The sequence below is a fragment of the Mauremys reevesii genome, linkage group 23 (genome assembly GCF_016161935.1).
Source record: "Mauremys reevesii isolate NIE-2019 linkage group 23, ASM1616193v1, whole genome shotgun sequence".
NCBI lineage: Eukaryota > Metazoa > Chordata > Testudines > Geoemydidae > Mauremys > Mauremys reevesii.
The window spans coordinates 14,610,375-14,626,320 of NC_052645.1; the positions used below are offsets into that span (position 1 = coordinate 14,610,375).

At 51.6% G+C, this 15,946-nt stretch overlaps 1 protein-coding gene across 2 annotated transcripts in view; it reads right to left on the reverse strand.

Moving 5' to 3' along the window:
• EXTL1 (exostosin like glycosyltransferase 1) overlaps positions 1–15,628 on the reverse strand; it is a 44,314-nt gene extending 28,686 nt beyond the window's left edge. Inside the window, exons 1-2 of one of the 2 annotated variants that reach the window (XM_039511813.1) lie at positions 15,227–15,628; positions 13,011–13,649 (exon numbers count right to left, since the gene is read on the reverse strand). In XM_039511813.1, the coding sequence (XP_039367747.1) occupies positions 13,011–13,612 (602 nt within the window). In that variant the 5' untranslated portion in view covers positions 13,613–13,649; positions 15,227–15,628. Of the gene's footprint in view, positions 1–13,010 lie in introns of both variants that reach the window. The other variant, XM_039511812.1, reaches the window with a different exon arrangement.
• Positions 15,629–15,946: the final 318 nt, after the last annotated feature.

Consider the following 15,946-nt stretch of genomic DNA (forward strand, 5'->3'; position numbering starts at 1 on the left):
CACTTGTGAAAATGGGACTTGGGTTCCTAAGTCACACAGTCACCCTAGGTCAGGGGTGGGCAGCTGCGGTGGGCCGCATCCAGCCCCCTAGAGCATTTTATTTAGCCTGTCAACCAGAGGAGGCAGAGGGGAGGAGGCTGCCAGCGAGGAGAAGAGAGAGGTGAGAGGCTGCTCTTCCTGCAGCCTCGGGTGGGGAGGGGGCAGCTTCCCAGCCTCACTTGGGGATGGCACCTGCCCGGGAGTTACCGAATGGCGGAGAGGGTCACTGGTGGCAGGGGACCATGGCAGGGGGCACAGACTCATCTGCCTTCCCGGGGATTATGGGCAGGCAGGTGGGTGTGACGTGGCGCGGTGGGTCAGTGCAGGACTCGCTGCTCTGGCAAGTGTTCTCGCAGCAGCAGTAGCCGTCAGGGCAAGCTACCCCAGGACAGCAAAGGCTGCTCCTTCCTTGACCACCAAAGGGTTCTGTGGGTTTTGTGGCCCACTGCTCCCTTAAAGCTGCCCATCCCTGGCTGGTTATCCCCCATACGTAACTTCATTCAAATTAGCGGGACCAGATGTTCCGGTTTTATAGGGACTGTCCTGATATTTGGGGCTTTTTCTTATATAGGTGCCTATTACCCCCCCCCCATCCTGATTTTTCACACTTGCAGTCTGGTCACCCTAATTCAAATGGCTCATTAAGGGCCTGAGCCTCCTTTGCGCATCTCTGGGAGCCTAAGGATGCCTTCGAGCGGGTGCAAATCACACTTGATGACTCCTTTACGCTGCCGGAGAGGTGTAAAGGGGCCTTAGCATGACTCAGAATCTGGCCCTGTGGGTTTTGGATAAAACCCTCAGAATCAAAAGAGACACTGACACGAGCGGAAAATCTGAGATCTTGTCACTAGTTGATGTAGCCAGTTCAGGTCAACCCTATATACCTCCCATCGGGGCTTTACCTTGACTGGCTACATTGAGGTACAATACAGTGCCTGGTCTCCACTGGGCTTTTACACGAATTTCACTGTCTCACTGTAACAGAATACATCTAAGACCACTTGCCCAAACTTACATTCCCATAGCCATTTCCTGCGGTGGCAGCCCGGGTGTTTGCCCCTCCCTCGTACCGATCAGTGAGTTGTAAGAGCCAGGCTGAGAGTAATTTCTGCAATGCTTGCAGAAGTGGGAATGAATTTCACACCTGCCTGGGTGCCAGTCAGCTGGAGATAAAGGACCTTAGTGCCCCTGGGAGCTCACAATCAGAGCCAATTATAACCCGACTGACCTGCCGTGACATTAAAATGCCCAGCAGAGCTCATCTGGTCCGAGCAGGATGGCGATTTTGCACAGCTACGTGTGGCTGATGTGGAAAGATCACTATTTTACAGCTCTGGAGGTGACAATCTGTTGGCCCTAACAATCAGACTAGCAGTTTCCCAAATTAACCCTTATTACCCGATTCGACTGTATTTTCATGTACGAACTACAAGAGGAATAACACATCTCCCATTGAGAGTCTGTGGACAGTACGTTCTAATAGGCTCAATAACTGGAAAGTGGGTTTTTTCTCCCATATCTCCCCTTTGCCTCATTTTTCTGACCACATTATATTTTTCTTCTCACTAAAGGCCACGAGTCACAGATTCTAGGTCATCCGCTCTCAAGCACCAGGTTAATGAAGCTATTCTACGTCGATGGTCTGGAGCAATGAACTAAAATAGGTTAAGGACCCAGTGGTGCCTTGGTGAGTTAAGATTTGTTTGCAGAAATATTGGTGCTGATACCATGAGAAAATCGAACCAAATCTGCCATGGATGGACCCATTCTTGTGGGAGGGTTTCAGCCTGGTCCCCCGACGTCAGTGGGAGTTTGGCTGCTGATTTCAGTGAGATCAGGATTGAGGGCTGAGAGTTCATGGATGGGCCACAGGGAGCTGCAGGACGCACCTGTGCGCTCTATGACCCGGCTGAAAACGACAGGGCGAAACGTCAACTGTCTGCCAATGCCAAGAGACCAGTCGTACTCTAGCCCTGCCTGCAGAGGGAGGGAGCCCAATAGAAGATTTCCAGGCAGCTATGGGGCATCCCCAAGAGACATGACGGTTTCTGTGGCTATCACGTCACGTGGCCACTGTCCTGGTGGGAGTCCATGCAGAGCCCCCCATGCCCCCACACTGGATATAGACGGCTAGGAGTGTCACCAGACCCAGCCTCTCCCCCAGAGACTGAGTGTGCTCGGTTCAAAGTACCCCCCGTCTCTACTAGCTCAGACCTCACGAGCCCTGGATCGGGACTCAAGCCCTCACCTTAGGACGAGCTATCACTGGGTCACCAGCCCTGGCTCTTGCTTTTAATCAGCATTTTCTTCCCCTAGCTGGAGATTACCAGCTCCTGCCTCCTCGTGCAGCGCAGCCGGGCCAGCGCGTGTCCTGCCTAGATCTAATGGAAGTGATATTTTCATTAAACGCCATATGGCGACTGTTACTAATATCCTGGTTTCTGCAGGTGGCTGGGCAGAAGGGATGTAAATCTGGTACATTTCTCTTTTCCAAGGGGCCAGCTGCCAGCGAAGCATTTTCAAGCTTTGTGTCTAGGACGGGGTAGCAGTAATGAGATGCGTTTTATCTTCCCTGAGTACTTAACTACCGAATAGCAACCCCCCAGCACGCAGTGGTCCCAGACCACCCTCCCTCCCGATATCACCCAATTACCCCCAGATACAGCCCGCAATGATCATGCTCATATGTCCAGGCCATCATGTGAGCAGTAGTCTTAGAGTTTATGGGGCACCAAGCTGATATGGGGCAGTGAGGAATAGGGCTTTTGAGGACCGGCTCTTGGCTTCCCTGCACCTCCAGCCCTACAACTAGCTAGGACACTGTACAACCACCCCTGGGGGATGGAGAGGGACCCTGGACAAGCTGATTGCTGACCGCCAGGATTCTAGGGTTACTACCTACATTTTACATGTGGGGAAACTGAGGGAGGGAGCCATCAAGTGATTTGCCCAGGGTCACAGAGGAACGTGTCAGAGCCATGGTTAGGATTCGGGACTTCCTGGCTCCCACATCAGCATGCAGCCTGCCCGATCATGACTCTCTCACCATTCTTCCTCGCAAGCCAGGCTCGGGATCGATGTTTCACTTTGAAGATTAGAACTCCAAAGCGGTTTTTTAGGCTTACTGAAACCAGGGCTCACAAGGTGTGTCCTGACGTTACGTCAGCAAAAGGGGCAGCCTGGCGCTTTCCAGCACTCAGGCCCATTTTTCTTCTTGACGGCGATGATCTGTGGATGTTTAATGACATACGGCTCTGTGCTACAGACAGTGTCTCTTTTCAGAGTACAGCGTCACTGCATTCCCAGCTCAGACAAGACAATCGCTCATCTTCCCTTCGTAATGGCTCTGGCCTCGTCTCAGCTGCTCATGCAAAGATTCCCTGGTATGGAAAATGCATTGTCAGGCGCTTTTATGTGTAATGTGCTGGCGGGGAGGGGTGGTATCAGGATGAGGATGTTTTCATTAAGCACGTTTATTAACATTGCTATAGGAGCACCGCAAAATCCCACTGGCATCGACTTGCCTGTTCCCACCCGTCACCGCACGGGCAAGGATAGTCTTAGCGAGGGGAGTGCAACAGAACCGACTACTGGGAAGCCAGGATGGTCTTGCAGCTAGTCAAAGAAACGGGGACTGGGAATTGGGAATGTCTTGCCTGCTCTGGGCAAGCAAACGGGGGTTCAAAGGCCACATAAGCGTGTGTGTGGATGGTGGGTGGGGAGGTTGGGCCAAACCACGTGTGAGAACACGCGGGCCGCATGCAGCACAGACGTACCCCTGTTTTACCTTGGACTCCTCCGACTAAAGTCTGTGGTTGTGGTTGACTGAGCCCTACATTTTCAAAGCAGTGGGTCAACAGAGGTGCTGCCACAATCTCTTTTGAAATGGCCACGAATTTGCAGTACCCAACCGCAGGCACCTGGGACCTGAGTTTAAGAATCACTGAACCCTCCTCCCATCCTGGGCCCACTGGAGTCCGTGTGAGCTGCAGGGGCCCAGGAGCTTTGAAAACCAGGCCCAAAGGGTGTCAAGTTGGACACCCAGAACTGAGGCTGCCAGATGAGGCCACTTTGGCCAGTGTAGCCCTTGACCTCTCTGTGCCTCAGTTAACCAGCTGTAAAATGGTTGTAAGCCTCATAGTCCAGGTAGGCATTAATTCATTGATCACAGAAATGTAGCGCTGGAAGAGACCTCCAAAGGTCATGGAGATCCATTCACCCGCCCTGAGGCAGGATCAAGTACATCTAGATCATCCCTGACAGGTGTTTAACTGGTTCTTAAAAACCAACACTTACCCCCACCAGCTGGAGGGCAAAGACTTTATTTTTAAAGAGATGAGTGAAGTAATACTCGTGAAGTGCTCTGAGATCTTCAGGTGGAAGGCGCTGGAGAAATACAACGTGTTAGGGGAACCTGATGCTCCTTTCCAATGGGTGTTAAGTTACACTGAGGTCCACTTCAAGGCCCCTTTTACACTGGCAGAGTGGCGTAAAAGGGCTTTGGTGTAAAAGAAATCAGGCCTGTAACGTTTTCATCCCCCTCTTCTGCCTGGGCTAATTGGCTGCCACAATGATTTTGCCAGGCGGGGCCCAGAGAGTTGGCAAAGTGCCACGAGAGCCTTTGGGATTAAAGCGCTGCATAAATGCAAATGATTATTGTTAATAGAAATACTTAAGCCTGCAGGTCCAATATCATCCTGCCGAGACTGCAGCAACTTGTGAACGTGTCTGTGTCGTCACTGGCTTTCAATGAGGATACTAAAGACTAGGGTAGGATGACCTAGCTACAGCTGTGATTGAAATAAAGCTCAGTCAATCATTTCTCCCAGGGCCTTCTCCCATGTTGCGTGTCTAGTTCAGGAGGCTGCAAGATGTTTGTCTTTCTTTATGTAGGTTGCTTTTCCCGGGTGTTTGTTTTTTGAAAGGATCTGGTTTGGGTGAAATTGGGCTTGATCCCGCAAAGCGCGGAGCTGCTCCTAAAAGGTGCTGCGCCCCCACAGCTCCTAACGGAAGTTGGTGGAGGATGCTCAGGATCGGGCCCTCGATTTTCACATCACAAAGGTCCAGAACGGTGCTGCCACAAGGAGCCCTCACCCAGTGGGCCGGCAAATCTGTGGGCAATCCCCCGGGTGGCACAGGCACCGAGAGCGTTTCCAGCTGTTCCCCGTGTGCCGCCTTTGAAAAATCTGGCCCTCCGTATCAATGTGAAGATTTCACTTGCTTTGCACTGCAAGTGCCCGGGCATGATCACATGGGCACTTGCAGTTCACATAGGGCCTACTGCAGCAGTTGAAATGAATAGAAGTCCAGCCCCGTAAGGAGTGCAGGATCGAGCCCAGAACTCAGCACAGTCCTAGGATGGCTGATCTATAACCCTGGTAAAGAATGTAACTCTTCGACATTCCTCACGCTCGGCCCTTCATCCTTCCAGGGTAGATCTGCATTCGGTTCCAGGCAGCTTACTGGGTGCGGATCTTTCGGATGAAACCTTTAAAAACCAAGCTCCCATTTGCTCTACGTGGACTTTAAAGATCCCAGAGCACTTTTCATAAGAGCAGGGGGTTGCCTCAGTTTCCTTAGTCAAAATCGCCCCTTTTCCTCACATTGTACCACTAGGTGACCCTTGCGGTCCCCTCTCACTACTATGATCCTATGATTTCTTCTGGATTGACACCGGCGTAGCTGAGATCGGAATCTGGCCCGTTGCTGGGGAGAACTCAGGGAGGAAGGTTGCAGTACGAATGTCAATTCTTAACCGTGCCAGTTCTTAAAAGTGTGCAGCACAGCAAGGGTTACTGTTGGTTAGGGAAATAGGAAATGTATCAAAATTGTCTACCTGCTAGCCATTCTCAGAGCCCTTTGCCACCTTGATCCCAGCTATGGAGTGAACCCTTTCACTCCACCCCATAGGTCAGTCAGACAGGTGCTCCCCATGTATCATGAGTCTAATTCCATCCTCGGTTCAATGTAAATCTTCTTGTGCTTGCAAACCGTTTTACTGGATTACTTGAGTATGGGGAGGGGAAGGCATTTCACTTTCCAAAGCTCCTTCTGCTGAAGATTTGACCTTGGTCCTGTCCAAACGGTGATTTTTCTCTTTCTGTACTAACCCTAGCACCTCTGTGATGCCTTTCATCTGAGGATCTCAACGTGCCCTGCTCAGACTAATGAATTAAGTCTCTGTGAAACAGGGAAATACGACCCAGGTTTTATAGGCAGGTGCTTACGGAGGCCTGACTTTCAGCCATGCTATGCATTTAGCTAGCCTAGTTTGACAAGCTTGGCCTAAAGGAACTGCCTCAGATCGGTGGTCATCGTAAACAGAACCCAGGAGTCCTGGGTCACGATTTTTAAAAAGCCGAAAGCCAACTTCCTACGTCCACATTTAGTTGCATAAATAAGTGGCCTGTTTTGTTTTGTTTTTTTCAAAAGGACTGAGCGCCCAACAGCTCCCCATGAAAACAGCTCGGGCTGTTGGGGCTCTGTGCTTGGGGAAACCAGATGCCTCATCCAGGTGCCTAAATATGGACTAACCTTATGTACCCAGGCCCAGATTCTCACAGGTATTTAGGAGCCTAAAGCCCACTGAAATCAATGGGAGTTGGCACCTAAATATCTTTGGGAATCTGGGCCCCCAGTCTGTAAATGGGGGCCTGCGTGACTTGCCCAGTGTGTTAGGAACAGAACCCAGGAGTCCTAGCTAACTGTTCTCAGGAAGGAACCAGAAACAATTCCCTTCCTTCACTGGGACATTCACATCAATGCCATATTACTCTTTTGGCCTGTGTCCCAGCTTCCTGCGGTCTCTGCACAAACGCTCGGTCTCCTGCTCTCAGAAGCATCTCCCCAAACCAACGCACATTAGCTGCTACCCACAGGCATGCTCTCCCTGTTGTACCGAGGACGCTTCCTGCCGGGCTGGCATTTTAATTCCCGGGGAACTGTGATGGATGAGACATGAAGAGCGCCTGGCATCTGACAGGAGGTGAAATCCAGCAGGTGGCCGGGTAGTTAAACTAATATGCCATTTATTTTAATTCTCGGGATAGCAATTACTGAGCGAGAGGCACGTTTAGAGCTCCAGGGCAAGGGGTGTTTTAATTATGCACGAGGCAGAGCTCTCCAGGCTGACAATGCCTCTGTCATGTGCGCAAGAAATAAAGCCTCACTTTGCCTCTCTAATGAATCCCTGGGAGTACGAGGGAGCCTGAAATAGTTGCAGAGAGAGACGCTCGCCAGAGGTGGAGGACACAGAGACATGTTCCGAGAGGGTGAGTATCCAAACCTGCTGTGATCTTAGGGAATGTCCTCACTTGGAGCTGCGGGTCTGATTCCCAGCTCGAGGTGACCTATCCAAGCAGCAGGAGGGGCTAGCCACCCTAGGATATGCCTGTCCAAGACCACAGGCATCCCGACCCCAGGCCCCTGGAAGACAGCTCAAGAAATGCACATTGGGGGTGACCTGGCCTGGTTCTCCCTAAGCTCCCCTGGCACAAACACCCTGGCCCTGATTCTGATCTCACGTGCACTGGTGCAATTCCAGTGACTGCACTGAGGTTTCCTGTGTTCGGAGGAGGAAGAACCATTCCTTCCTTCTGATTCTCAACAGGGCTTGGCAGTGGGTCCAGGCTGCTCCCATTCCCTTCTGAGTGGGAGGCTTAGCCAGTCATTTCTGGACCCCAGGCCAAATCCTGGTCCGGGCTGTGCTGCTGCGAGGCCCCAGCGCACGCCCTCAGGGAGTGTTATTGCTCCCATTTTACAGAGGGGAAAAATGAGGCCGAGAGCTGGTAATTGACTTGCCCAAGTTCTCACGGTGAGATTGTGGCAGAGGCAGGAACGGGGAGACCCAGCCCTGTGTCCAGTCACAGCACCCCCTTTCCCATGGGCACCCCTTCACGGCGACTCTCTCAGGGTCCTGGTCATGCTTTACTCCATTGTAGCGGCTTCTCCTTTTCTGGGCCCCTTTCCCTTCTAGTCTCTTCCATGCAAGAACCTCGATCAGGGCTGCCCTGTGCTCCAGGGTCCTGTTTCTCAGCGAGGGCTGTTCCCTCTTTCCCTCTGCCATCAGTCCTGTGCAGCCACGCCAAGCCGCAGGACCTGGTAGCCTCACCAGGGTGCACTGCTCCGGGTACCTGACGTAACACCTCTAGCCACCCACTTGGCAAGCAGGATCTGACGGAGCACGTCTCTGCCGTTCTGACCCAGCCACGATCTCATCTCGCTGGGTTCACAGTCCACACGAGACCCGGGAGGCTGGGCTTCTGCTTGCTTTCTGGTTCACAGATCGGTCGCCTCGGCCCTTCGAGCCGCACAGAGAAACGCCACCAGCAGCAAAGCCGCTGGGGAGGGCTACGGAGAGGCTTTCACAGAGTTAATGCTTCAGCCTCTGCAGGCGAGACTGCCAGGGGCCTTTGGAATTCTGATGATCTTTTCTCATTTCCCCGACTCCGCGGAGTCTCCCGGCAGCCCCTGATAATCTGCTCCACCTGATGACACACGCAGCCCACATATTAACCTCCCGCTACCTCCTAATGCTAGCGGCCGACGATGGCTCTAATGCTGCTGTCCTGAGAGGCCTTTCCTGTTGATCTGATCTCCCTGCGAGACGGAGATATTCCGAATCTATTATGGGGCTGCCGCAGGGCATCTGTCGCTGAGCAGAGAAGGGCAAGGACAGAGAGCCTTGGCGGGCTCCGGAAAGAGCCACCCTCTCTGCCTGCTTTGGTGCCAGGCCTCATGAGCCCAGGGACCGCTGCCATCTACCTATCCGCAAAACAGCTAGAGCAGTAGCTGGGTGACAGCTGCCCAGGCTCGCTGCCTTCACCCTGGTCTGGACAAGACCCACCTTTCAGCCTGGGAGGTAGCTCAGTGCCTTAAGACCTGTTCCAGCCTTGGCATCTTCTGAGACTGCCGACAAAGGGGGCTCTGATGTGGAGACTTGGCCACTAGGGAGAGCTTGGCAGCGATTAAGGTGCCAGCCTGGGACTCACAAGGCCTGGGTGTAATTCCCAGCTCTGCCACAGACTCCCTGGGTGACCTTGGGCAAGTCACTTCCTCCCTCTCTGCCTCAGTTTCCCATCTGTACAATGGGGATAACGACCATGCCCTGCCTCACAGGGTTGTGTGAAGATAAACACGACAGATCAGGAGCTGCTCGGACATGACAGTGATGGGAGCCATGTGAGTACAACCGCCAGGAAGCACACCAGCCGTCGGATGGTTATGGGCTTTGTCACAACCAACCAGTGCTCTAGAGGCAAAGGAAGGTGCTGTATCCTGTGCCCAGGGCAGCCAACACCCAGAATCATTGTTCTGAACCCAGTCACTACTTCAGTGCGAGATCCTCAGTGTTTGAAAGGGCCAGTAGCTGTATTAAACCTTAGCTAGAGTTGACTCAAGGAACAAATGATCTTTGGTTAATGAAGAGACCTTTAAAAAATACCAACATATATCTCTTCCCTGGGGCATTGCAGCCAAAGTGTGGCCCCCTGGGAGCTGCCACTCCCAAGACTCCTATGATCTGACAAGCACCAACTGTCCCCTCCCCTTGGGGAAGAGAGAGGAGAACAAATGGGACCCCCCCCAAAACTCTTCCCAGTGCTGCACTACAGGATATAATTGCTGCTGACGGGCGGAGCCATCCCAGGGATGTGCAAACCGAACACCAGTCTAGTGACGCTGTTATGGTCCATAATGACACCCTGACCCCGGCTGGAGGGACGAGCTCAATAGGCAACACATGCAGTTTGGAATGGCAATACTCCCTGGATGCACAGCTTCAAACCCTACCAAGGCTGTCTCAGCCCTTCCGCCTTGGGAGGTAGCTATACCGAGTCCATGCACCTGACTGTGTGAGGGTCTTTCAGACGAGCCTTGAGAACTGAGCTCCTCCTGGCTGGTGGTCAAAGGTCCCCAGGCTATTTCTGAGAGAGGATGGGGGGGGGGGTCTTTAACCAGCGTTTTCCCTCCCCGCAGCACTGCCTGGCACACTGGGTGCTGCCCCCTGCCTCAGAGGCAGTTGCGTTTCTGGTGTGCTGTTCGTATAGGGCTTCATCCTGCTCCCCACTGAAATCCATGCCAGCTTTGCCATTGGCTTCAATGAGAGCAGGGACCGACCAACGCAATGTCAACCTAGGTGGCTTCCAGTGTCTGAGTTTGGCATTCGGTTAGATTGTGTGGAAGGTGCTGGGCAGGATTTCAGGGCAAGGAAGGGGAGAGGGAAGGAAATGAAAGTACAGAGGGGCCCCACCCATTAGGACTCTGTGCAGAGCCCTGGGACCTCCATTAGGTGCTGCTCGAAGTGGCACTGAGATACTCCAGAGGAAGCCATCTAAGGTGCCCCAGCAAGGAGACATCATGGAGAGCAGGGTGAGGGTTTAGAGAAGCAGAGATTGAGGCAAAGCAAAAGGATGTGGGGAAGCTAGAGAGAGAGAGAGAGTGTGGCAAGGGGACCACTGTGAGTAGCATGATGTGGGGACACCCTGACGGACAGTGCGTGGTGAGAACACAGACCGGGAAGAGCAGTGCAGGGAACGCGGTCAGTGCAGATGTTTGTTGGGAACCCAGAGAGCCAGCTCGGTGGATGAGGTGAGCCCTGTACGTTCAGATTGCAAAGCTGGGTCCCACCCCTGGGACAGGCACGTCCTCTCAAACCCCTGGAGCTGATCTGGAGCGACTCACAGCTGGGGCAGTGTGGGATCCATCGCACACTTTGATCTGCACTGCTGTAGTGTGCAACCAGTGCCAGAAGTCTGTTTCCTACGTCCCTGGCTGCCTGGGGAGTATAAAATGCCCACTTGAATCTAATGGGCAGAATTTCATCCCTTTATATTTAAGCCTAGAGGCATCAGGACTTCTAACTGAACAACTGCCACTGGGATTCCTCGTGACAGAGCATAAAAGAAACAGTCATTATCTTCCTCTCATTATTCCACTATGTCTAACGATTCCCTCTGCTGGGTCTCATCTTGCTAACGGATGGCAATGGGCTTGAACCGAAACCTTGGATCGGAATGTGCGCACACTGGGCGATAAGACATTGACCGTCAGGGAAGTGACTCATTGTTGACAACCATCATCAATAACGGCTCAGAGGAAAATGCAGGAAGTGCCAGACATCTCATTCGAAATCCTGTCTCCAACAGGGGCCCGCACCACTATGGGACTAAGAAACTCCAAAGTGAACAATTATAGAATTAATTACCTGCCCGCGGGGGGAGTCTACCTAACCACCATCAGTCAGGGGGTGGCTTATGCCCTGGAGCCAATCTCGCCTCACCTGAATGTTCCTGCTGCTGGAATCCTTCAGTCAGTGATTATTTGCAGTCACACGAACGCCCACTAGCACTGAGCTGAGCCTGACGCCACAACGCAGCCCTGCTGGAAAATCCCACCTGAACTAGTGCGTCCTCAGCTCCGGAGAGATGCTAAGCACTCTCAACGTAGAGTAAAGTCAGTGGGACCCGTAGCTGTTCAGCACCTCTCAGGATCAGACTCTAAGGCTACGTCTACACTGCAAAAAAAAAAAAAGACACCCCAGAAATCTGGCAATGAGTCTCGAGCTCGCGCCATGGCATCTGTGCTGTAGACGTTTGCGTCTGGGCTAGAGGCAGGCTCTGAGACCCACTTCCCTTGCTGGGTTTCAGAGCCCGGGCTCCAGCCTGAGAGGGAACGTCTACCCTGCTCTTTTTAGTGCCATCGCTGCAGGAGCTCAAGTCTGCAGAGCCGGGCTCTGAGACTCACTTAGGGCGACCAGACAGCAAGTGTGAAAAATCGGGACGGGGGGTGGGGGGGAAAGAGGTGCCTATTGTAAGAAAAAGCTCCAAAGATCAGGACTGTCCCTATACAATCAGGGCATCTGGTCACCCTAGACTCACTGCTGCGGGTTGTGGGGGGTTGGCAGTGTAGACGCACCCGTGGGTACTCCAGCTACACTCAAGCAGAAGGTGAATTTCCAGCTGGGGTAGCCAGATGCGCACTAGCTAGTGGACTCACAATAGAAGCATAGTCACCGCGGTGGTGTAGGTGGCAGGACAGACCGCCCGAGTAAGTCCCTAGCATCCCAGGCAAGACTGTCCTTGGGGCAGCAGCTAGCCATCCCACTGCCTTCACCCCCATGGCTATGCTCCTGTATTTAGCCGCTAGGTCAGTTAAAGCTAGTGCACACACGTCTACCTGAGCTGGTAATAACACCTCCAGCTTGCGTGTAGATGGGATCTGTAAAGACTCTAACAACCACTGCAGTAATCCCCGTCATTACCAAACCAAGAAGTTCTGCTTAGAATCAATATTCCAACAAAACAACCTCCCCACCTGCTAAGGCACTGCGATGGGCCAAGGGCCAAAAGCCTGAATCCACATTCCAAGCACCACCACATTAGGGGGTGTTCAGCTCTGGGGAGGTTCGTTTCAGTTCTGCTCCAATAAAAATATTTATGCTGGGGCAGGGGAGGAAGGGGGAGGGGAGAAAGTATCATTCCTCTTTGCCAGAATTCTGGAAAAAAGCAAATCTCGTATTAGAGGGGCAGCCGGGCTGATCGCAGATAAGAGCAGCTCTCACTAGATTATTTGAACTTTAATACAGAACAGGCCAGCCCTGCCTTTCACTTCCCATCACGGAAATTAAGCAGTGATTTATACAGAGGGATGGGACGGGGAAAGATGACTAGAGAAATTACCCATCTGTTATGTACCTCTAAATGTTCGGGGCCAGATCTTCAGCTGGTGTAAATCATCACAGCCAACAAAGCAATGGCCATTCACATCAGCAGAGGATCTGATTCTCAGCCAGGAGAGACATCTTTTCCTCCCCTCTTCCTCTATGTCTTTGCATTTTTATTGGCTAACGACATTCCAGTGCACTATTTAACTTGGTCCAGAGCCTCAACTCGTGTGGAGTTTCCTCCATCCCCTAGGGATTTCCCCCATAAATCACTGGATTGCAATACAGCTCAACATCAGTAATGACTTACTTTTCATAGTCCGAGTTATCCTTGTCACAGCGTGTGTCCTTGTGTTTCTCCCAGTCTTTGCCATGTTTGCAGGTGGTCAGGGAGATGATTTCCTTGCCATTATGGATATGGTGTAATGCATTCCTGGTGTCAGAGCCAATGCCAGTCAGGTACCTTTTCCCTTTAAAAGCCAACATGTACTTTTTCTTAGGAGGCACAGAGTTCTGGTACAGCCAGCCCCTCTCCCCACCCTTCTGAGGATGCTCCTTCGAAAACAAAGGAATGGAGATATCAAAGCCGGGCCTGAAGTTCTCAACATAAAAACTTGCCTTGGCCAGGATGGCCTGTCCAATGTCAAAGCCCAGATCCTCGGTGTAATTCGGCCAGGTGCCTGAGTAAAGATTAAATATCAGATGGTTTCGGCCGTCATTCCATAGAGGGAAACCTTGGATTTTATCGTTGATGTTGTGGACATACTGGATGGAGAGATGATCCCTATCCAAAGTATCAATATTTAGGATAAAGAGGCAGGCTTCTTCTGGGTTGGAGGTGTAGTATCGGGACTCCTCAATGGATGTGATTATTTTGAGGTAACTTTCTGACACCGGGTCCTCTCTCTCCATGGGGTAGACAAAGACCTTGAAACCATGTTTCTCACACCTGGAAAAATCAAAGCAAGTTTCCATGCGGCACCTGCTATGCTTATAGATGTTAATTCTTGACTCCCTTCTGGCTTTGGCGGATTGTTTGTGGTGGCCTCCATCGCTCTGAAGTTCTTCGGGATCTGCAAAGCTCTTGAGGAGGGACCTATCCGTCCAGCGGGGCCAGTTCTTCAGCACTGCAGCTTTCTTTCTGGAGAGGAAGGCCAGCCGTCTTATTTGGTCTCCTCCAAAGAAGAAAAGCAGAAGCCAAGAGGCAAGGAAAGTTATGAAAATGTATTTCTTCCTGGTCTGCATATGTTCATCTGGAACCCTGACTCCTCATTTGAACCAGGAGGAGGTGATCTTAGTCAGCAGGTAGATTCAGAAAGGAAGATCATTCCGGTGGGCTCAGAATGGAGGATTGCAATCCAAAGTCCACTAGCCAATGCCAGCTTCTGAACTGGAGTGGGAGCAATTAGGAGCATGTGTTTTGTATCCTGTCTGTTTCGGGACTTCGGAGCACGGTATTAACCCTGTAGGCTCTTCCAGCATTTCCAGCACCGCATACATCAAATTGGACTCTTCTTGCTTTTCTTATATAAAATCTGTTCTCCCATAGAGATTTAATAGCAAAACATTAAATAGAAAAACATTTGTTTCTGTACCCTTCAATTTCTTGATGCCGTACAAGATTTCCAAACTGTCCGATTCTGTCTTCTACAACGCAATATTTATTTCAGCATGAAATTGGGGTTAAGCAACAACCATTATTCTACCACGGCTTGGCCTGGCTCTTAAACCCCTGGAGAGAAAAGTTACACCATACCCTTCTCTTGGGTTAATATTCTGTGTCATTTTAATCAGCTCCCGCACGCTTCGCTGTCTTAGTTCAGATGTAGGATTTTTTCCCCCAGCCCCTTCAGACTTCTCTATGTATCAAAAGTTTACACTTTCCTGCATGCAGCAGATAAATGTCTCTCTGAGTGGCTCACTCTAACGCTCTCACTTAGAAAGCTTTTCCTTTCCACTTCTGCCAGCTTTTAATCTCAGTCTCCTCTTTACCTTCAATGGTCCATAGATAGAGATCACCGCTTCCACTGCCATTGAAGAGCTTCAAGAGAGCAGCCGGAGCTCCAATCTCCTGTCCTTCGATTGTTCTGTCTGTGGAGCTTTGACTTCTAGCTTCTTGCTGGGTTTGGGGAGCATTTCCAGTTAAAGAGATGGCAGTGCTGAAAGTGTGGCCCCCTGCCCTTGCCGCAGATGATCAAACCACCTCTTGGTCACTCATTGATCAGAGTTATACTGCCATCCTCAGCCTCATTAGAGTCTTTGGAGGTCTTTTGGGAGTAAGCTCTCTGCTCTTTCTGCCTATTATTAAGCTCTCTCTTTCTCTTTATCCCCTTGGGTTAGCCCTTTCTCGCTGAGCGGAGAGTTATTTCTGTATGTGTATGGGGTTTTTTATCTCCCACTTCTCTGGGTGTATGAAGAACTATGCTCCCTCGTCTTTCCTTATGTAATTAGCCCCCTCTACCTCTGTGTGCATGTATGGCATGTACATATTTATATAGATATGTCCTAGTTACTGTACACAGTCACCTTTCTCTGTTTCCGTGTCCCTCCTCTCTAATCCAGGATTCATTTCTTCTTGCTCTCCACTCACCTCCTCTTCCGTCACTCTCTGTTAAACCACATTTATCTCGTTTCTCCCCAACCCTCTATGTTTCTCTTGCTGACTACTTATCCTGATCTCTTTCTGGGTATGTATCTGGCTTGGTCGCCTTTCGTCTCTCGGTACTTCTGCCTATTTTGGTCTCTTCCTCTCTGGGTGTCTATCTTGCAATCTCGCTTTCTCTATTTATTTTGATTTTCCATTTCTTTCTGATCCCTCTGTGCTTATTTCTAGCCACCGATCCGGGTCTAGTCAGCTATTTCCCTACTTGTGCTCTCTCTCTCTCTCTCCTCCTCCTCTGCCTGCCAAGCAGCAGCTGTTACACAGCGTTCTACTGCCACTTTCACAACATTCCATCCCGGCCCCGCCCACTCGGCTCTCATTCGTCCCCCAGCCCCTCAGGGGGCGGGGCTTCTACTTAACTCCTTCCTAACCGAGCCTCAAAAGAGGGGAGGGGCAGGCAAAGGTCCTGAGCTTGCGCTCCGATTGGCTGTTAGGCGGCTGCCCGCAAGAAGGGGCTCTGCGAGCCGACGTGTGCAGCGAATCCCAAGGCAGCGGCGTCTTCCCTGCTCCTGTCTCATCCCGTCCCCATGGGGGTGCAGCTGCCCTCTCCAACAGGAGCCTGCTGGATAGTCCTAACAGTGATT